The 23,086-nt window shown below is 40.1% G+C and overlaps 1 protein-coding gene across 4 annotated transcripts in view; it reads left to right on the top strand.

The window, feature by feature from the left end:
* LOC121513574 (SH2 domain-containing adapter protein F-like) overlaps window positions 1–23,086 on the top strand; it is a 133,480-nt gene that overhangs the window by 78,987 nt on the left and 31,407 nt on the right. For 2 of the 4 annotated variants that reach the window (XM_041793397.1, XM_041793413.1), the window contains exons 3-4: window positions 14,254–14,472; window positions 15,355–15,453. In XM_041793397.1, the coding sequence (XP_041649331.1) occupies window positions 14,254–14,472; window positions 15,355–15,453 (318 nt within the window). The remainder of the gene's footprint in view (window positions 1–14,253; window positions 14,473–15,354; window positions 15,454–23,086) is intronic. The other 2 variants (XM_041793404.1, XM_041793422.1) reach the window with 1 other exon arrangement.

Raw genomic sequence — 23,086 nt, 5'->3', positions numbered from 1 at the left:
TGTGGGGGTTGATTTGAACAGCTCACAGAAAAACTGTGATCTGGTAGACAATTCATCATAGCGCTGGATTCTGTTGCTTCATCCACCATTTCCAGGTGGTCCTTTTGACATCATGTCACACCTCTGTAGGCCCCCATCCCCCCACTCGTCAATCTTCCTGTAAAGTCTATATGAAAAGGCAACTCAGGAAGATTTCAGAGGGCAGCCTGTCCTCAAATTTTCAAGAAATGTCCTGAAATGCACATGTGAAAATTGCCAAACTCAGTCACTCTGCCGTACACTTCAAGAAATCTTTCACAGATGAAGCAGCTTCTTTTCTCACGCTTCAGCTTCAGTTTCTAACTTCCCCTGCCATACAGACAGACCATTTGAGTTTCCTTTTTGTTTAATCTGTTTGGGTCATGTTGTGTTTTATTCACTCGGACACCGGGATTAGATCTCACACAGTCATGTAAACACTGTTAGCAGCTTACAGAGGTAATCCACCTTTACTGTATTTACCCTCTCCCTGTGTATTCATTAGTGGGTCTTCCACAGAGAGGCACCGCTCATCTGAAGGTCAAAACAGCCCACACATAGAACAAGAGCGAGGTCACTACTGTGTAACTATTTGCATTGCCAGAGCCGAGCTAATGCTCATTTCCCGGAGGACACGCACGTCCTCTGGACTGGAAGGATTGGTAAACAGGTCACAGCAAAAGTAGCCATCTCGGATAAATAAAGGGAACAAATCAATACCGAGCGCTTCAGTGACTCTCTCTCTCTGCTTCTTTTTTAGCCAATTTTTTTTTTTTTTTGACATAATGAATATTTATGCTTCTCTGTTGAACTAGTTAGGGTATTTTTTCCTAATTTGCAGCAGTTTCATCTTCATTTTATGCTTGATATCCCTTATAATGAGCCTTGACTTTGAAGTCCAGGAGTAGCATGAGTGGCATTATTCTTTATTTTTTAAGCGCTCATGGTGTATTAGTAAAGCGCATCCACAGTTTAGACTTCTCTGTGTATTACGAATGAGAAAATCGAGGTCATATAGAGTTCAGTCGTGTAATGTAACCACGAGAGAAGATTTGCCGTTCGCTGTTTGTAACCCAGTTTGTGAGCAGAATGTGTCGGCGTTTGAGCATACATCCATCTCTGCTAATGAGAGACGGCCCAAGGAGAGTACGGTGACTGTCAGCTCCGCTCAGCGTGGAGGTGATAGAACTTAATTTCCCACAGATTTCTGGGTTGCGGCTTCTGTCTGCATTGTTCTGCTGCAGGGAGAGATTATCGGATTGTCACTTAATAAGGAAATACGTTTAAAAAATTGGATGGATATGAAAGTAGTCGATTCTTCCTTTGTGCCTGAATGTGCAGATTTCCTCATTTGGGGTTTTGGAAATGTGTGGCAAATTCTTGCATGAAGATGATGTGCTTCATTGACTTGGTACCCAAATGTCCAATCAAGTTCAAGCCATTCTTAACCTTGACACTTGTCCCACATCTTTCCTACTCTGACATTTTAGAAGCTGAAATGTAAATGTCAGTTTAGCTGCTGTGAGTTCACATCCACTGACCTTTTTTTGACCCACTTTTATTATCCCAAATCTTTGGCTGCTGCCCTCCCTTTGTGCCTCAAATAGGACTTTTCTCTCCCATGTCATCCCCTTCACAATTCTATCTCTCCAACAGAGAAGAGCCGATGAGCAGCCTTGACATCCCCCTGGAGCGGTGTGAGCCAGTTGAAGGTTGAGGCACAGAGTTGGTGGGGTGGGAGGGTGAGTGGGTCTTTGCTGGAGGCCTATCACAATTAATGGGCTATTATCCCTTATGGTGTGGGGGCATGAAGTGACTATTCATCACAGACCCGTCCACGTGCCGTCAGATTCCCTCTTTCCCCTCCTGTGAGACCACACAGGCAGATTAGGCATCAAGACAAGAGGCACTAACTGACTTGTCTTTCCATTTATTTCCTCTTCTCTGTTTATCTCCTCTCCTCTTCCCAGTTCCCTTCCCAGAACCAATCCCATCCCTGTGCTGTCTTCCCCTTCCAGCAGTCATACACAACCTGAACTCTGGGTGCACTCTCCTCTAATCCACCGCCAGTCTTATCTCAGCACAGGAACAATAGCGACAGAGCGAGCACAGCTCAGAACTGCAGCCTGCAGAAAAATAGCTCCTTTCCCTCAAGGCTGTGGGCCCCTCTGCATCCAACAGCGTCAGCCAAGCAGCCTGTCACTGCTTTGGCATTAAGTCTTCCTCAGTGCGCGTCACAAAGAAATATCCAGCTTCTGTGTGTTTGACTGTCTTCCAAATGGAATTTCTATTACTGCAGTGTAACCAACAGCAACTAGAAAAGATTAATCGCATCTTTACTTGGTGTTGGCTTGTCAGTATGCTGATCTACTGCTCGTCTCTTTGTTCACTGCAGAGCTGCACAAGTTAGCAGTGAGAGCTATTCTGTGATTCATGTTGGTAGACTGGCACCTTTCCAAGCTGCTGTCCTCATTTTTCTTCTATTAATGAGCTTTCACCTCAGTCCTAATGAGCTGTAATTGCAGTTGCACCTTAAAAAGGAGCCGTTCCCCTGTCCATGCAGTGGTCCTGCAGTGCTAAGACCTCCGCATAGGTGATGCAAAGCCAGAGTAACACTAAGAACTCACAGTGTGTCCTTCAGTCGTATCATATTGTTAAATAGTAAACAGCAGCTCAAGTTAATAACTTACATGATATCAAGGTGTGTTATTTAGAAAACCTTTCAAATGCAGCAAACTCGTATATATCATAAGCTAACCTGTCTTTAAAACTTAACCTTGAACTCTCTTTGCAAGGTTGAACTCAACTTCCCTTGATGCCTATGCTGTTGTCATCATTTTTTGTGATGGCAAGGTCAGCCTCTCAGTGAAGGTGATCTTAGTTTCTTAATTCCTGCCACCATGAGGTTGACATTCCTGAAATATCTTTGCAATAATGAAATGGATCACCATAAAATTTGCTTTGGGATGTTTCAGTTTCTTTAGGGATTGATTTCAATTACTTGAATGTTCCCCTGATTTTTCATTTTACAAGATCAGTAGGGCAAATTTGTCTGTCTGTAAAATATCCCAAAATCTCCTTGTATTTTTTTTAGTCAGGTTGAGCTTTGGGTGTTGATCGCAGTTGGGTAAACTGTATTTGCTAAACACTAACAGTCCCCTCTCCTCTCCTTTTGTATTGCTTTTTATTGTCTAATTTTTGCTTTTTTCCAAATCTGCACAATTAATTATATTCCCCCTTTCTGTCTGGCAAGCTTTCACATGTGGGTCCTGGATCTGAGTACACTCGAGGCCAAAGTTCAGTTCTCTTTGGTCAGTGTGGGTGCAAATGTGCTGCACACGGGCATCTGGGCCCTGGCATGAATCTGCTTGGATTCATTCTTGTACATGATTCATGTGGACTCTGGCATGGTTTATAGAAGCAGCTGTATAAAGTAGGACTGCACAGAATTATTGGTATGATATGTTAGTGCTTCTGCAGATATCGGGGATTTACAAGGTTCCTGGGTTGCTTCCCGGTCAGGAACTTTCTGTGGAGTTTGCATGTTCTCACCCTGCATGCATTGGTTCGCGCTGGCTAGTCTATTCCGGCTTCCTCCCACCACCAAAGACATGCTCGTAAGGTTAATTGGGGATTATAAATTGGCCATAGGTGTGAGTGTGAGAGTGCTTGGTTGTTTATCACTATATCAGTGCTGTGATTGACTGGCGACTAGTCCAGCATGTACCCTGTCTCTCACCCAATGACAGCTGGGATAAGCTCCAGACCTCTGCGACCCCCAACAGAATAAACAGTGTCAAAAACGATGGATGGATATTTGCCTGTCTGATATTGGCAACAATCCAGTATTTTGCGTCCCTAATTCAAAGTCATTGTTACAACAAAACTTCTTCCACCGGTTTGGCAGTTTGTCCACATTTTCTAGATGCACGGTGGAAATCACTGGATTCCAATCAACGAATGGTCAGTCAGAAAGTAAAGTTGCAAAGGCAACTCTAAATGTGTCCTCTCTTTTCAAAAACCATTGTATCCATCCAGGATGGACCCATTTCATCCTCGGAACTGCAAGATAGAAGGAGTGCAAAGAGGGTGGTTGTTGGTGTCTTGAATATGATTTAATAAAAAACAAACCCTCCACAGTAGCAGGATGAATGTCTTACCTGTATAACACAATGATACAATTGTTGCTCAGTTGACAGTGTAATTGATTGCCATGGTTGCTTTTCTTTCTTCCCTGCAGATTTGCAAACCAGCAACGTTCATTCAGCCACCTACTCTATTGAACTGTGTAGTGTGCTCCTGCACGGAACGATGATATGAATGTGAGAACAGACCATTGGGGGGGAGCGGGTACAACAGTACAAAACAATTATGCCAAATGTGAAAGCAGCCTAAATTATGCTGTCATTATGCCTTTGTACTTTGTTTTTTTATTATGTCAGCTGAAGTTGTAAGTACATCCAAAGTGATTACATTGACAATGCTGCAGTCAAGTGTTGCCACATGCGGATGATTTTAAAACCTTCTTATGTATACAAGTTTATTTTACACTGAAGCAGAGGTCTGTTAATACTGAACCTCACAAGTCACCTTGCAGTTATTTTCATCGTCAGTGAGCTTTCAAGCGATGTGTGTTCATCAGCCACTGACTTTAGTGAACCACTCTGATGTACATATTTATTATTCTTGCCACTCTCCTCTTGTGTCTGCTTCTCCCACTCTCTCATTCCATCACTCTCCTCGACTTTCTGTCGCAGCGTCTTTGTTTATTTCCTCCTTTGTGACAAACTTGCATCACCTGCCTGTCTCCAATTTAGCATTTCTCCCCTCCCTTTTCTATTCAATCCCTGTCGCTCTTTGTTTCTCTCTTTTTTTATATATCCCTAAAGTCTCTCTGTGACGTTCCCCTCTCTTCCTCCCTCTCTCTCTCTCTTGCTGTTGCTTTGTCTGGATTACTTCCGTCATCACCCGCCCCACTCTTGTTTGCTGCTCATTATATGTTGTCTGTCAAGGCTTACTCTGCTGCTTCAGTAAAGAAATTAATCCTTCAACATGCAAAGAAGTATGTCTCTTTCAAGGAGCTGCAGTCTTCAGAGTGTGCATTTGAAAGCTGATGACATCACTGAGATGCATTGAAGGCTGTCCCATTTCAAATGTGACCTTCCAACATAGATCCATTTGGTTCATTGTCCAATTTGTCCATTTTGATTGCAAAAAATAGTAGAATTTCTAAATGCAACAAAAAGAGAGATTAACTGCAATTCACTATGGATATTCTAAGATAAATTCCAATTAAACGTGTTTTTCTTTGACTGCCCTAATAATAAAAAATACGACAAAGGACTATAAATAAAATAATGAAATAAAAAAGAGTAAACAAAGACTTTAAAAGTCATTTCAGGAATCAAGATACTCAGCCTACAGCTTTTCAAATCACAAAGAACTGTTGAGTTTTAACTCATATGTTCTTTAAAGTTTGTTGGCTCTCTTAATGAATATTAATAACAGCAGTTAGCTGTTTAGAAATTCACATATGTAGATGTGTTGGGGAAAGACCACTGGTGGTGTGAACATGGATTCCTTTGTAGACCAGACTATCTCATATCAGATAAGCCTGAGCCATCAATGCAGCCCATTAAGGTTGGGTCTGTTGTAGACTGTGTCCCTTGAAGGCTGCAGCCTCTGAAATGAGACAAACTAAAGGTGATGCTAAAGACTCTTCAGCTTCTGTTCCCAAGGGCCAACAGGGAGAGACTTGACACTTACACAACCACAGTGCCTATGAAAAGTATTCACCCCCATTGGATGTTTTACACTTAATTGATTTAACAAAATAAAGATAGGTTCAGTCAGTGGTTAATCAAATCCCTGGCTACCATTACACCATGAAGACAAAAAACACCCAGAGAAAAGGTTATACAAAAGTCTAAGTCAGGGGGAAACAAGGGGGGGGGGGGGGGGGTTCCAAGGTACTGAACATCCCCCAGTTTACAGTTGAGTCCATCATCAAGAAATGGAAGTAAAATAGCACATGTGTAAATCTGCCTAGATTAGGCTGTCCTCACAAACTGAGTGACTGTGCAAGAAGGAGACTAGAGAGGCCACCAAGACACCTATGACTACTCTGAAGGAGTTACAAGCTTCAGCAGCTGAGATCAGAGAGACTCTGCATACAACTGTTGCCCTGGCTCTTCACCAGTCAAAGTGAAAGCCGCTGTTGAAAGAACTCATTAAATCTTGACTAGAGTTCACCAAAAGGCATGTGGGAGACTCCATAGTCAAGTGAAAGAAAGTTCTTTGGTCTGATGAGACCAAAATGGAGCTTTTTTGGCCATCAGACTAGATCACTACACATAACCACAAACACGCCATCACTGTGAAGCACATGGTGGCAGCATCATGCTGTGGGGATGCTTCTTGGCAGCTGGTCCTGGAAGGTTTGTAAAGGTAGAAGGTAAAATGAATGCAGCAAAATACAGGAAAATCCTGGAGGGCAATCTCATTCAGTCTGCAAGAGAACTACAGTTTAATTTTCCACAAAACAACATGCAGCGAAAGCTGAAAAGAAATGGTTTCAAGACAACAAGGGTAATGCTCTTGAGCCCAGACCTCAACCAAGGGAGAATTTGTTTGTGACTGGACTTGAAAGGTGGTTCACGCCCTGTCCCAGTACAGCCTGACAGAGCTTTTGCAAAGAATAACGGGAGTAAAATTGCAGTTTCCAGATGTGCAAGCCTGATTGAGACCTATCCACACAGACTCAGAGCTGTGATTGTAGCCAAAGGTGCATCTTCTGAATACTGACTTGAAGGGGGTGAATATTTATACAATCACTTGTTTTATCTTACATATTAAATATGTTTTCAGATTGATGTTAAAGAGGTCATTGTAAGTTTTTTTGGTAAAAAGGAACAAATCAAAGTTATATTGACCCTGCTTGATTTCTAAAATTAGGCTAAGTAAAACATCCAAGGGGGGGAATTCTTTTCAAAGACACTGTACATACAGGCATGGCTTTTTGAGAATACTACCCTTTTCTTATTGCCGTTTATGTTTCATAGTTCACAAAGGTAACTTGACTCCATCTATTTTGTTATTCATAAAGTACAGCTCCCAACTAAAACAGAAAAAGATTTACAAGAAAGTAACTCCCCAAAATAACGCTGCATGACCTGAAAATACTCTCCTCTCTGGGCAAAGCATCCTTAGACTTGGCTGCCAAGCCTCCCAAAAGTATATGTATAAATATATATAGTGCAGCGTGTAACAGGCAAGCCTCCGTGTTTACCCACCACAAGCTTGGCACCGTGAGAGCCAGCAGTAAGTAGTAGACAGGAAGAACAAACAGCATGGCTGCTTTCCCTCCATCTGCAGGAGGCTGATGGAGACTCAGCAGCACACAAACATCCGACTTGTAGATGGACAAGGCTGTCATATTTACAGACAAACAAGGGTATGACTTTACAGGTGTTGTTTAAGCATCAAATCACATTTGAAATTATGCAGGCATGGAGTAAAAGACAAAGTAGCACACATGTTAATTTATTCCTTTTGTCTTGAAGCCTTTGTTTCTTCAGAACACTGGGAGACATGAAAATGAAACCAAGCACAAAGCTGACAGGGTTGTTTTGTCTTTGCTTATCGTGACTCTTCTCCCAGAGGTCTGTGGGCAACGGTCTGGGTGGCTCAAGCCTCCTCTTAAGCATCACTCACTAAGCAGAATGACACTCAGCAGTGGGCCACCACAGGTCAAGGAGCAAACAACCTCGCTTGTCAGATAGATCTCTGACTGACTTTCAATACCTGTGGGTGGCCCCCCGATATAGCGAAAATCCCTGATTGCTGCCATCGCAAGTATGACCCTGTTTGCTCTTGACAGACCCGTGCAATCAAAGAAAACGAAATCAAAGCTGCAGAAACGTCTGACTGCTGCCAATGACCTCTGCTGCAGAGGATTTGTTAATCCAACCTGCAGCTTTTTTGAGACTTTGTTATGGAACAAGCTTGGCTGGACAAGTGTGGCAAAGCTAGGATACTTTTTAACATTAGCATTCATTAGCAGCTCAGCAGCAAGGCACTAGTTTATTGATTAATGTGAGTGAATCCGCTTTATTTATCTGTTTTAATTTATTAAACTGGGCAAGGTTTTTTTTTTTTTGCTGTTATTTGTATTCTGTTTATCCTTCCTGTTATTTTGTAGCCATCTGTAGTGATTCCTCTTTTTAATAACCAAGCTTCTTCAATGAAATAGGAGATGCACAGGGTTGGGATCTTTTTAAGAGGGTCTTAGCTGACGGAGCAGGCAGAGCAAATCCTTGAAGCCTGGGTTTTTCCTGGCCATTGTTTTCCTGGGGTGTAAAGTCAGTCGTATTTAATCCTTCACTTGTGCACAAAAGATCCCCTCAATCAAATCCAGATATTCACTGTGCCCCTGCAGAGGCTTCATGGCAGTAAATTCTGTCTCTGTGGAAGTGGGAGGGTGGCAGTCAGGCAGAGAGGCAGATAAATGTGTTTTTCCTTTAGATATTAGAGGCTTTAGCTATGCAGTAAAAGCAGAGTTATGCAGCTATTTGCAAATTTCTTGCAAATGCAATCACTTGTAGTGGTTGGCAGTAATGGAGAAGGAGGGCGAATAAAACGGGAGTGGTCTGGATGGCTTGGTCAGTCCTTTATGTGCAGCAGGATGCTGCTGCCAGGACGGTTGCAGTTAATGTTTTTTGATTTAATCCAGAGCTCTGTTCCAGCCCATGCACTGCCTTGATAATATACCCAGAGGGCTCCTCCTGTAGTTAGTGAAACAGGAGCCTCACTGCAAGGAATATATTTCTCTCTCTCCCATAGGATTAATATCTCCAGTTCATGAACCAGAGAGAAAAATGATAACTAAGACTTGTTTCAAAGCTTAGCACCTCTCAGTATGTCAGGTTTGAGCTTGCATGTGAAACTCTTCATTCAACTGAACAGTTGAATTTTTCATGACAGGCAGCCTCCATGTCTTTTTTTTTATTAGGGAACAATGGTTTTTAGCTGGATTGCAGCTTTTTGGTTCCAAGTAGTGAAGTCTGCTGTTGTACCAGCATCTTTTTATTGGTGCTAAACAGATGGTTTTGGTAAGAGCTGCTGCTGCTGCTACATGTCTGTTGACACCCTGTTGAGTACAGATACTTTCTACAAGTTTTATTGTATCTTTAAAATGTTCTAATTAGGAACTAACCAATATCGGTAAGGTTGATTTTGGGTAACTGAAAGAAATATACACTTATCATGATGAACAAATGTGCTAGAGTAATATTAAAGTGTAAAACTGTGAATATTAGTGACATCTAACAGTCCAATCCTAGATTCCAATGCCAAAGATGCCTTCAAGTTAATTCCAGAACTTGGAATTAAGAGCACCCAGTGTGATACGTCATCACGAATGCCCCCTGAACCTCAGGTTTCTGACTTGAAAACTCGGAGCAACTTCAGTACCCAGAGTTGCCAACTTGTAGTAACTGGAACACATTAAACCCTGGTGTGTTGTCACCTCTAGCACCGACTTCTGAGGTAAATGGAATGCAGCAACACCTCTGTTGATTGGCTAGTACTCGTGTGACAACTAGCCAATCAGATTGTATTGTTGGTGGGACATTAGGTGAGACATTGGAAAGTGAAAACAGAGCCAGAGGGAGAAACACATCCTGCAGTGGAGCCAATGCAGGAAAATTTCTTAGTTATTTAGTTATAACTACTATTATTTGGAAGCACTTTATTTTAGTGGGCCCTAATTACCTAGTAATTTTATAGTAATATGTGGTAATTACCTAGCTATTTCTCAAGAATAAAGTTGTAACTACCTAGTAATGAATCAACATAATATCTAGTAATAACTCAGTTATATTAAGGAAATATTAACCTAGTACTAATGTATTAATTATCAAGCAGTTACTCATAATATGTGGCACTTCTTTGGTAATTAAGTGGTATTTTATCCTAACCATAACCCTAATCGTAACTTTTGTAATATTTAGGTACTTCTCTGGTTATTAGGTGGTATTTTACCTAGTAATTTCTGAGGAATAAGATGATAATTTTCTATTTAAGTTGCTTGATAATTCCCAGGTTAATTTTTTTTTGGCCCACTAAATTAAAGTGAGTCCTTCCTGAAAAATTTTTAAGGAATTGTAATGGTTGAGGTTAGGGGGTTAGGGTAAGGTTTAGGGTTAGGGTTTGGGGTGAGGTTTAGGGGGTTAGGGTTAGGTTTAGGGGTTAGTTTAAGGGGGTTAGGTTTAGGGTCAGGTCTAGGAATTAGGGTTAGTACTAGGTAAATACATATTAAATTCTTAAATCCAAAATACTCATATTTTCGAGTTATTACATTTAAAATGCCAACTTATTACAAGGTTATTACCACCTTATTCTTGGAAATAATAACACTTATTACAAAGAAATTAATAGTTAAGTACAGACCACTAAAATTAAGTGTTACCATTAATTCTATCAATTATCAGAAAATTAAAGTACCATTAGAGATAACTGACCAAATATCAGCCAGGTAGATAAATGCCACTTGTCATTTTTTGAACCTTTTAAGATAAATGACACTTCCAGGAAAACAATGGAGTCATTCACCTGGCTCTACCATCATCTAATTCTTACAACAAGGCTGGTCAATTTAATCAAAACTTCCCTCACAATGAACACTGCTACACCACTGGTGCTTAAAACGTGCTGCTCCTGCAAAATTTGTGTCCACCACTTCAGCCTCTTCCTTTCTAGCCAAAAAGTTTGTGTTAAGCTGTATGGGGTTTATAGTTTTGCTCTCCCTTTAAAATCAAAGCATGCTGCTTGACTATCCCAGGGACCATCTTCAGAGTCTATTGCCAAGGAAAGTTGTACATCAAAGACAAGTTTTCCTGACTGAAATGAGTTAAAACAGGGAAAGAAATCAAGCTTTTTCAGGGGTGTGACTGTTGGTGTTTAGAGGCCAAGTAGCAGGCAAAAAGCAAGAAGAGGAAGTGCAGCATCTGGTCAGGAACTCTGACATCCGGGGAGGGGGAGGTCCAAAAACATCAAGAGAGGGTGTGGTATCTGACCCCTGGCTCTAAAGAGAGGGTAGAGGTCAAAAACAGCAGATAGACTGCAGCTGTGTTGCAGCATTCAAGCCTGTTTTCATGCCAATAACTGTAATTTGCTAGACACACGTATCCCCACCCACTTTACCCAGCATGCCTTAACAGGAGCTGACTGAAAGGATGGAAGGAAACAAGGAAGTAAAGAAGGACACAAGACCTTTAAAAAGACAGTGAGAGACTCCTATCTCCAGATTCAGGGCCGGATTCTTAGGAGCAGCAAGGAAGACTCAATACATCGCAGCAGTTTATCAAAAGAAGTGTGCCTCCAATTAAAGGGTTCTTTCTGCTATAATTGCACCCCACCATTAATACCCCCCTCCCCTCCCACTATCATTTAACCCCCTCTAGAAGCCTCCCATCACTTCTTCCACCTTCTCTATGGCTATTTGTTCATCTGCAGGGGAGGTAGAACCTAATCATGCTCGTATCTTGTAAAAACCACTGGAAGATCAAAGAGAGTGAGTTTGCCTAATGCAGGATAAAGCTGAGATGCGGGACCCGGCAGCCTCACCTCGCTCCACCCCTCCACTCCCAGTAACACCAACACCACCGCCACCACCACCACCAGCAGCGGGTAGCTCCATTAGGCTCAATGCATTGCTCATTTTTCCACAAGAGCTCCCCTGGGCTAAGAGGCAATTATGCAGCGGTGTGGCATAATATTTCATTCTCCTCACATTGCATTACTCCATGGTGTTGCTCGCCACTAACAGCTTCATGTGGCCCAGGAGGAAGGGTGCATGCTGCTAACAACTTTATATGAGTGGAGGAGTAGGCAGAGGGAGAAGTGGTGAGTTCTCAAGGGCATAATGCTTCATTTGGAGTCAGGTCTGACTCATCTTCTTACATGGAGGAGTAAAGAGCATGCATGCATCAAGTTTAGATCAGGTGATGTTAGGCAGATTCATAAAAAACATGAGCTATGCATGATTTTGATCCTTGCATAAAAAGGTATAATCATGTTTCTGCAACTTCTGAATATTACTATTTAAAAACAAAACCTATTCTGTTCATGCTTCTCAAAATTTTTGCTCATGTTGCTCATCTGGGATGATCCACAGTGGCAGCAGCCTTAGTAAGTCAACCCAAACATCCCTCTCCTCAACATCATTTTTCAGCTCCTCCTGGGGGGATTCCAAGGTGTTTCCATGCTAGACCAGTTATATAATCCCTCCAGCCAGTGCAGGGTCTACCCAGTGGTCTCCCAATTGAGGATGCCCTATAAAACCTTCAAAGAGAGACGTCCAGGAGGCCTGCTAATCAAATGTCCAAACCACCAAACCTGATCCCCTTGCAATGCAATGGAGAGGAGACTCTACTCCTAGCCCTGTCAGGGTGTCTGGACATTTTGGTCACTTTTGACTGCAATCTCATTTAACAGGTCACTGCCTGTCCAAAAATTCCGATTCATTAACATCATAGTAAACCCCTCTCATTAGTTAGAGTATAATAGGTTTTCCATCCAAAATATATTTCATGGCACTCTGAGTCTCCCCTCTCTTACAGTCCACCATGAGTTTTACTTGCTGAAAAGAGGAATCTTTAAGATGTTGTATAATAATAGCTAGAATTGGCTTTAATCTGCCAATGAGTTTGAGGGTTATTCAGGTGTTCTGTCATACAAGCAGTGTGGTTTTACTCAATATTAAGTGGACTCTTTTTTTTTAATCTGAAAAAAATCCCATAGAGAAAACAACTACTAACTAATAACCATGACTATCTTATTATTGTAAAAATACTGCCAGTTTCTCGTGGACCTCTATTCATCAGGAATCACCACTAAAACCTATTGAAAAGCCCCCAGCTTCATCTTCCAAGATAGCTCACTTTTCAGTCCAGCAGGCTGCATACATATATTTCCCCATTTTCCCAAAACAACATGAAAATTTGGTAATTTCTCAAGGAATTTCCTTTTTATTTTAGGAAAACCAGATTTTTAATTCAAAAAAGGGGATTAATGAATAGAAATCTTGACACCAATACTGAATTTGCTGCTCATAGTATGAGAGACAAAAATCCATGTTTGTCTTTACTGTATATCCACTTAAATCTTCCATACAGAGACTTTAACCACATTCTTTCTTTGCACAACCCAATGGAAAGAGCTTTGTGATCCACTTTTGGGTCCTGACCCACCAGTTAGGAACCTCTTCTTTAAAGTATGTGAGCCAGTTTTTGATTGTATGATGCCCTTTAGATGAACTAGCCATGCCTTTCCTATAAGTTATCAGAGAAGAAACGTTGTAAGAAAATATTCATATTGATCATCTGAGTTCACCACTGTGGTTTTTCATAGCAATTTAACCACATTTATACTAATTTAAGGGGACTTTAATGCACTAAACATAAGGCCAAATAAGACATTATATCCTGATAATCTTTGGATATGTACCGGTCGCTTTTCTGTTATGAAAAGACACAGTGATGATCATATAATGATCATAGTTTGGAGCCGGGGCTTGTAGAAATAAAGAGAAAACCTGTGCTCTCTGTGTTCTGGCAGAGCCGGCGTGTGCAGCCCAAGGCAAGTTTGTTTAAAAATATTGTGTGATTTTTATTTTTTATTTTTAGAGAGGTTATACAGAGTGCTTCACAGGTGCTCAGCCTTCTAGGTCCTCCTCTTCACCTCTCTTTTAACCTTTTTCTGCTTCCTATTTCTGTCAATAGCAAACTGTCACCATCATTCACATTCACATGTTTGAGACCCCTTTTTTACATTAACATGTCTCTCAGCATGCTAGATATCTGGCTTTCTGGCTTCCAATTTTGGGGGTTTATTTTAGACATAAAACAAGGGTGCCCAGCACAAAAAAAAATAAATTCAGAGTTGTTGTTCACTTTTTGATTATTCTACAGAGCCCATAAATTATGCATTTTAAACCCAAAAGATGAACAGCATTACTTGAGCAATTTAAAATTCAAATTATTAAAAATTATCGAGCAATTTAGCCCAGAAACTGCTGTGATTGGCCTGCAATTAGTTGTAATAAACATAATGACCACAGATGACTAAAACCATGAATAGGAAGGAATATGTAGTCCAATCAAAATGAAAAATATCTCCATATATTGATTATTTGTTTTCCTATCATAAAGATCAGTTTTCCTCCCTGTTTGTTAGAAATTCGTTCTGGGAGTCGAGGAACGAAGGATGGATCGGTGAGGCAGCTGCCCCTGTATGACACGCCGTATGAACCCGCAGAGAACGGAGGAGACTCAGACCCCGAGCGCTCGCGCTGTCCCAGAGAAAGCCGACTGCCGCAGGATGACGAACGACCCCCTGAGGAGTATGACCAGCCGTGGGAGTGGAAGAAAGAGAGGATTTCCAAAGCCTTTGCAGGTAAGAGAATTGACATAGGAATTGGACAGAACTTTTTAACAGTGGTTTAAGGTGGCTCAAAAATTAATCCTTACCATATGCTAAAACAAAGAGTAGTGGCTAAAAATAGTAAGTAGTCTATTAGACCTGTCCTGCTTTGCTATTTTTTGCAATTTTTAGAGACTATTGCTATATCCCTAAAACAGATTTAAAGAATTCTTCATCCTCATCCATATTTACAAGAATTCTGACTGCAGCTGCATCTGTTTCACATTCATTTTGCTGATGTGAGAAAATTGAATACAAACATGTGAATTAATCCAGTTTAAGGATGACTGCTTTGCTGTAAGGATTTAACTTTTTAGATTTCAAGCTTTTAACACATCCCAATGTGAAACTGTTTCTTCTTTGCTCAGCAAACCTTCCTGTCTGATTTTCCAGCACTAACAAATCCTATCTTTTTGGCTTTTGTCAGGTTTTTAAAGGTTCTGCTGCTGCTTTTGACTCTCTGTTAACATATCTTTTTTCTCCTCTATCAAATGACCTGCTAAGTTCACTTGCAGGTGTCCGGCCTACTGTTTGCTGTCTTTATCCAACTGCTGCCTGTTTGAACTTAGGTGATACTTTAGCTGCTTGGGAAGGGGGGCATGATTTGTTGTGTAAATGCATGTAGGTGCAGGTAGTCTTCATGGTTCAAGAGCTTTAGCATGGCTAAAACAGCCATAACATCAAGCAGGGCTGTTCCTGGAAAGAATATGGCTTTGGAATATAAATATGCACCCCAGATTTGAATAAAAATGCCAAGCCTTTTATCTAATGTAAGAAAAGAAAATGACCAACCATTGAATCTATTTTTCATCGCCCCTTTTCTCTTTATATTTTGTCTTTTTTATCCTTGAACAGCTCTGCTTTGTTATGACTGCATTAGCTACGAGGGCTCTGTAAATGGCACTGGATCAGATCCCCACGGAAGAAAGGACTGCACCTCTAAATCACTCACAGGTACCATTGGAGATGGGGCTGGGAGTGTCTATTGAATTTCTGTGCATTCATTTTAGATTTTTAAGCCAGAACCTCATGGGTTATAGTTAATATTAAGGTTTGGGATTTATGTCACACTTAAATCCTAAGCACACAGTATAAAAGTGTAATTAAAATTCAATGTTACAGCCAACTTTTGCAGGTTATTAGCAGTTGTAAGATGTACTTAACACTGAAAAAATTAGCCCATAACTTCTGAAAATCAAATCCTCCAGTGCTTTGGAAAAGGTTGCCCACTTACAATAAAATGCAGATCAGCTTGTTGTACAGTTTAAAAGATTTGGATGCCGCACAAGTGATATTCTGGTGCTTAAAGTGGACTAAAAACAAAGACAGTGTTTAAATCATCTTGAAATGAGCCTCTGAGAGGATGCATGAGTGTAACAAGAGCTTAAAGTGCAGCAACACTGCTCTTTGTTTGGAGGAAGGAGAGATGAGGTGATGACTGCAGTGAGTGAAGTAAGTTAAGCTATACAACTCCTCGTCCTCTATTTATGTACAACTAAAGCTAGAGAGTCACAGGAGTCTAGTTTTGTCTTCAGTGGGGATAAAAATGAGAGTGTTATTTCTACTTTTCCAGCACACATCGGCCCTCATTTTACAAATGTGCATATGGCAGAAAACTGGATATACGTTGGCAGAGCTTAGATCCTGCAACAGGTCTCAGCTGCTGATCAGAAAGTAAATCTGGCACTGTTAAATTAGATATAGTGTCACTCCTCCTCTGTCCATCCATGTGTATTATTGCTTTTTAAATGGTATTGAGCTGTGCAAGCTCTCAGTTGATCTCTTTGTTTTGTTAAATTTGATGAACAAACTACTTATTTTTTAAATTTTGTAATTATAAAAGTTCCTGTGTACACAATGACATTCCTTTGGTTAAAAAAAAAATGTGTGATTTAAAAAGAAAAAATTTTATCTAAAACAATTTAGCAAAAACAGAAAACAGATGAAACTCTCAAGGGGAAACAAATTAAACTTTAAGCTTCTGAAAGGAAAGATTCAAAGACTGCTCTGACTGAGTTAAGGATTAATGAGGAAGACGAGTGATTTGCTCTTAACAATATAACTATATCAATCTGGACTGTGTGTGTAACAGCTAAACATGAAGGAAAACAGAACATTAATTTACAGTGGATCATAACTAATCAGCCTGTCTAAAGATTTAAACAATGTACCCCACTACTGTTTCTTGTACATGTTTACTCACAGGCACTTTTTAGCAGGAGGCTTTCTGACAGAGACTGGACCTCATCCAGCACTTCTAGACTGTACGAGTTAAATTCTTATGTTTGACAAGAAGGCTGTTCATACTGTGTATTCAGAAAATATTAAGATCCCTTACGCTTTTTCAGTTTAATTATGTTGCAGCCTGATGCTACAATAAAAAACTCACTTTTATTCTTTTTTTTTAATTTTTTTTTTTGCAAATTTACTAAAAAGTAAGGCATTCAGACCCTTTGCAAAAACACTTGAAATATGATAAAAAGTCCATGTGTAATATGGCAGCTCCTTATCAGTTTCTTTATAAATCCTGTCAGGAACTTTGTGTGGGTTTTAGTGATGCACAGATCCAGACATTTAAGCTCAGATATCAGTCTGATACCTAGGTTTTAGGTGTTTGCCAATACCAATATGATATGTTAAGATATGATACAATACAATAGGATATAGTACACGTTTTAAATCAATAACCTATTTTCTCACTGGGCAGATGAGATTGGGAATCATTTATGTGCAACTTTAGGTTTCCCTAAACTTGTAAAACAACTTTAAATTCATATAAACTGTCAATGATATCATGTGTACCACCTTGATATCATCACTCACCCTCTGCTCTTTGAACCTTCGCTGAGCTGCACTGTGTGCAAAACTGCCAAAGCTGTGTACTCCTCTGCTGTCGATGAATTTTTTTATGATGCTCGCAAACTTTCTCAAAAAAACCATGTACTTTCAAAAACTGTTCAAGTACTTCAAGTATTTATAGCATGACTCCAGGTTTTATGAACAATGCTCACTGCTTTTTAAATCTATTAACTTTGATGATAAAGGTTTTCCTATATTCTTTAGAGGCATGGTAGAGCACCTTTAGAAGTGTTTTTTTTCCAAGTGTTTTGCCACTTTCAGTCCATCACTGGAAGTTTCCTCTGTCTATGCATCAGAGCCATAAAGCTTCACTACATTTGTTTTGTGTCCATGGGCCTTCTTCTTTTTTTAAAACTCATTGTTAAACCTTGCAGCATGAGCTGTGCATAAATTGCTTGTAGTTGCAAAAGTGGTCTACATAGCAAATGTGAAGTACTCTTCATCCGAAGAGGTTAGCTTTTGTTGTTAGATTCCTCCATAAAAAAGCTGGCTGTAAACACAGGAAAATATTGAATTGCAGGGGAAGAAAGTAACTCATTACATCTACTCAAGTTACTGTAATTAAGTAGCTTTTTGTGTACTTGTACTCTTCTCAGTACTTTTCAAAATCACTACTTTTACTTATACATTTTGAGGGAAGTATTGTACTTCACTACCTTTTAAAAGCAACAAATACTGAGTAAAAAAAATAACCTAAAAGCCAAAATGAGGAGTTTCTAGTTTTCTGCCAACAAAAACTGGCCAGGAGTTTAACTTTCCAGCACATGACATTCAATAGCGAGAGAATGATTCCACATTTAATCCTACAACAGCCGTTGCATTTGACTTGTGGTTAAATCACACAATATAAAAACAATCTGGTTCTAGATTCATATTCTCATGTAGTTATGTCACATAAAGAAAAGATCATATTTTACTGTATAACCACCTCAGGTATTAAAGTAGCTACACAGTACTCAGTACTTGGAGTAAATTTTAAGAGACCTATTTTTTACTTTTACTGGAGTAAATTAATAGATTTGTACTTTTAAATCTACTGAAGTAAATTTTATCTAAAGTAACTTCACTTTTACTTAAATACAACAGTCACTATCTCCACTTCTGTTGAATTGAGCAGTATAGTTTAGCCTCAGGTATCTAGATATCTGATAGCAAGATCAGATTAGCTCTGTACTTTATCTCTTCATCCTATACATCTGCAAGAAGTGTTTTCTAATAAGAAATGTTCATTCCACTGCCTTCTAATTCTAAGAGTACCACTTACTGAAAATCTTTTCTAAATATGTTAATCTAGTAATTAAAAAGTCATCTTAAATGACACGTCCTGATGTATTTGTATCACCGCAGGTCGCCCCAGTCCTGACAGGTTAAATGGACTCAAACTTCATGTACCTTGTATCTGTCTTTTTCTCTGTCTTTGATTCCTAATGTCTCTGTCACTTGATTTGTGTTTTTAGTTCACTTTGGAGTGTTTTAGAAACTGAAGTCTTATAGCAGTCATGCTGTTCTGCCTCTGTCTGTGATAAGTTAAATAAGTGGAAGCTGCATTCTTAATCACTTTCCTTTTCTCCCTCATTATTACTTTGTCAAGCAGCACTCAGAAGTGTTTGTTTCGGCTGCTATTTACTAACACATCCTTCTTTCAACTTCCCTTTTACAGACAGCGTCCCTCTGCTGACAATGATTAATTTCTTTTCCATTGTACGTCAAAGACTTGGCTGGGAATTAGAGTGATGTGTCTTTAAGCCTGTTTTCAAAGAAGAAAGCTTCAGTCCTTAAAGTACTTTGATTTATTGCATGCCTTCTTTCTGTTATGTTTAATTCAGGCAGAAATAATTCTCCTCTGTTTGAAAGACTAAACAGGATGACAAAGACGTCTTTGGGACAAGCCTTGTCAGTGTGAACTTGTTTCTGTTGCAGGTGTCAGAGTAGACCTGTCTTGGATCCAGACATCAAGGGGCTTAGAGAAAGTTTCCCACCTTTCAAGGCTTGAGCTTGTGTGCCTGTACCTGAGGCTCTGATCTTTGCAACCAGCTTATATCCACTGTCAAAAATTTATACACTGCTTCAGTATTTAAGTCCACCTGTGAGCCTATTCTTAGAAGCTGTTGACAATCCCACTTTACCAGCAATCCCTGTCTCATCCCTCCTGGCAATGTTTAAAGAATAAAGTCGCAGCCTGTGGTCAGATTTTCCCAGGCTATCCTGCTCTGTCCTGGAGTTCCCCATCTTAATTATCTGCACTAGCCATTAGATCAAAATCTGCTGGCTGTATTCATAAGGTCATGGGCTTACTTTAGTCTGTGAGACTTCTGGACATGTTTGCTCAAGTCCTGGAACTGGATGTCATGGTGGGTTAAAGGTCTTATTTTATGTTTGACTTATCTCTTTCAAACCATGGCCACGTGGACTAAATTGCATCAGTAGGGTATAATTTATGAACTCTTTGGCTGGTGTTATTACCAAATAGTATGTGAATTAGCTTTGATTCAGACATTTGGTATTTAGACACTAAGGATAAAAATGACAAAGAATCTATATATCTTGTCATTACTGTAAAATTTTAAGATTTAAATGCTTTTAGATGCACAATCAAAACAATATCAAAATATGACGAGTGAGGCCACGCTACATTGAACAGTTAATTCTACTCTGTAACCTCCCTTCATAATTTACACAGGGGCCTATTTATGTGGCATAAAGTTCGATTTAAGATTTTTTAAGACATAATGGGATTTTATGAGATTAAACCAGTGGCATATGATGTTACAGTGATGAAGCTACATTATTTGATTTACTACAATCTTAATTTTGATAAATTGAGAGGTTAGGATAAAGTTGTATTTAAATAGACACCATCTTACTATGAGCAGCTTCATAACAAGACAGAGGATATAAAGAGAGCAGGTATCCTGCTTGAAGCTTATGCATTCATTGTAAAACTAACATGAGATGATGGACTACAGTCAGTGTATCAAATGAGGCATGAAACAACACATTTTTCCCTCTCTGTTTATCTGTAGAGTCTTTATCAGACACCACTCACGCTACTTCAACCATAACAAGGTGAGAGTAGTTTATGTCTGTAAAAGATCTCATAAACCGCTTGCATATGGATACAAAATGCAGACATAATCAGCAAAATAAGGCAAGAAGCCCATCCTGCAGTAGTCTCTGTCCAAAATATGTCCACAAAGCTGAGAGAGAGTAGATATCCTCTTTATCTCAGCTGCAGCTACCACTAGCTTGTTGAGGAGCACAGATGGGAACTGTTGACAGACATAAAGGAGAAATTTCAAAATAAAATTGTAGCTTAAAGGTGATGTGTAGGCGGTGTACACTCCTTCTGTTCAGTAAATATGGACAGCAGCTTTTGTTGAACAGAGTCCTCAATTCAAAACGAGGAGTAAGCTGAGGTAAGCAGCACACTGAGGACTGCATCTTGTTGGGTTGGACCACAACATTGCATGTGGTGGGGGAGGATGGAGTTGTGCATTATGGGGATGAACTGAGACGATTTAACTTGCAACGGAAAGCAGAGAATAATCTTAGTCTGTCACAAGTAAGCAGCACAAAAATTAAATGAGATTCAGCCACAGGATGGCAGCTTCCAGCGGAAGTTTTCCCTTCATTATGCAGCCGCCTTTTGCATAACATTCAAAGTTTTCAAGGCAAACGATAAACAAGTCGTGTCTGTCACGTTAGCTCCATCATGACAACCACCATAACATGACATGTCCTGTTGCAACTATAAAATTAAGAATTTCTCTGGCTTTGAAAACTGTTGGAAATATTTGAGGTGTTTAAGAACGTATAAGAACATAATATAAGAACATTACAGCAGAGGAGTAGTCATTTAAAAAGAAAAATGTTATAGACATTTCAGTGCAAATAAATAAACGTATTGTACCTTTAAAGAAAAAATCTCTTGGGTCTCACTTTTATATTAAATAGTAAAAAAAAAAAAAAAAAAAAAAATCCTAAAATATTTCAGTTTGCATGACTACATAATGATTGACATTTGACTTATTTAAAGGACAATTACACATTACGCTATTTAGGATGTGATAAGAAAAATGGTATCTTTCATTGAACACGTATTGCACAAATAATAAAAAACAAATGCAGTAAGTTTTAAAACATCCCCACATGTCAGCGATTAAGTCAGCTTATAAAAGTGTTTCCAGTTTGCTATTTTAGGCCTGATTCAAGCACTTCTGTGGGCAGATGGCCTTTTTTAAAGGCTGCCTAACCACAGCTCTGTGTGCTGTTATGTTTCTAGAGAGCAATTTTCCCTCAGTTATGTCTCTATAGTTGCTGGAGCACTTTATGGCGGTGTAATATCAGTGACTAATGATACCGTTCACTGGCTGAATTTCAGACCTACTTTTCCACTATCATCCAAACCATCCCTGTTTGTATTCCAACAATTATGCGGGAAATGAAAGTGTCTGCAAACAAAATATTAGCAGATAATGAAACAAAGATTCACAACCTGGGTGTAAAAATAAAAAAAGAGAGGGAGATTAAATGAATACCAAGTGCAGCCCACGCCCTCCCACCATGGTGAAACATGCTAATACAATCTCCGTAAAAGACTATTTGTCTTCATTAATGATAGGGGAAAGCAGAGAAATGCTACCTGCTACAGGGCTGTTTTCCACGGTTGTCCCTATCACTGCCTGCACCCTCGCCCCTTTGCAACACTTGGTCTGGTGTTATTATTCACCGTTGGGCTATCTCCTGACAGGTATGCAATGGAATGTAAATTCCCTGCCTTGTTAGGGTGTAGGGGGGCTGTGTACTTGCGGTTTGGTTAATCACTCATCCTCACAGTTCACAGACTGAACACACTCTTTCCTGCCTCCCTCCTGGCTGCTGGGGAGGTGATGAATGAGCCTGGAGGTGTAGACACTTAAGAATTTGACCAGAAGAAGAAACCTGCAGGAAAAAGTGTGCTGTCATGTCCATCAGTGTCAGCCATAGTGCTCTGACCCTGCATATGGCATTCTCACTCACTCAGACAGACATGAACACGCCACCATCGGAAATCGGAGCCTCTTCACAGCAGGAAAGGGATCGAGGATCATTGTTACTTGATCTCCTTGCCCTCTGTTACCTGGTGCTTACTCCTTCTACTTGGCTCCTGCTCAGCAGGGTCCCATACATTTAACTCTAGAGCTAAGAGAAGGTGCCGTCTCTTGGCTCCCTCTGGTCTTGAGTAGGTTTATGGTTTTTTAATGAATCCCTACGCTTAATGACCCAGATATCTGAGGCTCAAGTTTGATGTCCTAAATAAATATTCGGTTCAGGTATCAGGCTGTGCTAGTTATTTGCACCAGGGTCAAAGCCAGATGTTTTGTGCGACATGGTTCTGTTTCTCTCTGCTTGGCTGATTTAGTTTCTGTCCATCGCTTCTTTGCTCCGTCTCAGCTCCGACTCATCCTCTTGGCCTCTGCTGCAAAACCCCTCTGATAACCTTCCTGACAGCTCGGTTTCATGAGCCTCAAATGTGTCCTCCCGTCTTTCACCGCACGCTGCCACAGGTCTTATCTTCACTCACACACATTGGCCACACACAACAGTGTTGTATATCTCCTCTCAAAAGCTGCACACCTCCATCAACCTCCTTCTTGAAAATCTGCCGACCAGCCGTCACTTATACATCTCTTCCTTCTCTCTCCCGATAAGAGCAGAGCTAAAGGCCGTACTGTCTTCTCATCTCCAT

This window comes from Cheilinus undulatus, linkage group 1, assembly GCF_018320785.1.
Source record: "Cheilinus undulatus linkage group 1, ASM1832078v1, whole genome shotgun sequence".
Classification (NCBI taxonomy): domain Eukaryota; kingdom Metazoa; phylum Chordata; class Actinopteri; order Labriformes; family Labridae; genus Cheilinus; species Cheilinus undulatus.
This window is presented reverse-complemented; position numbering and strand designations above follow the sequence as displayed.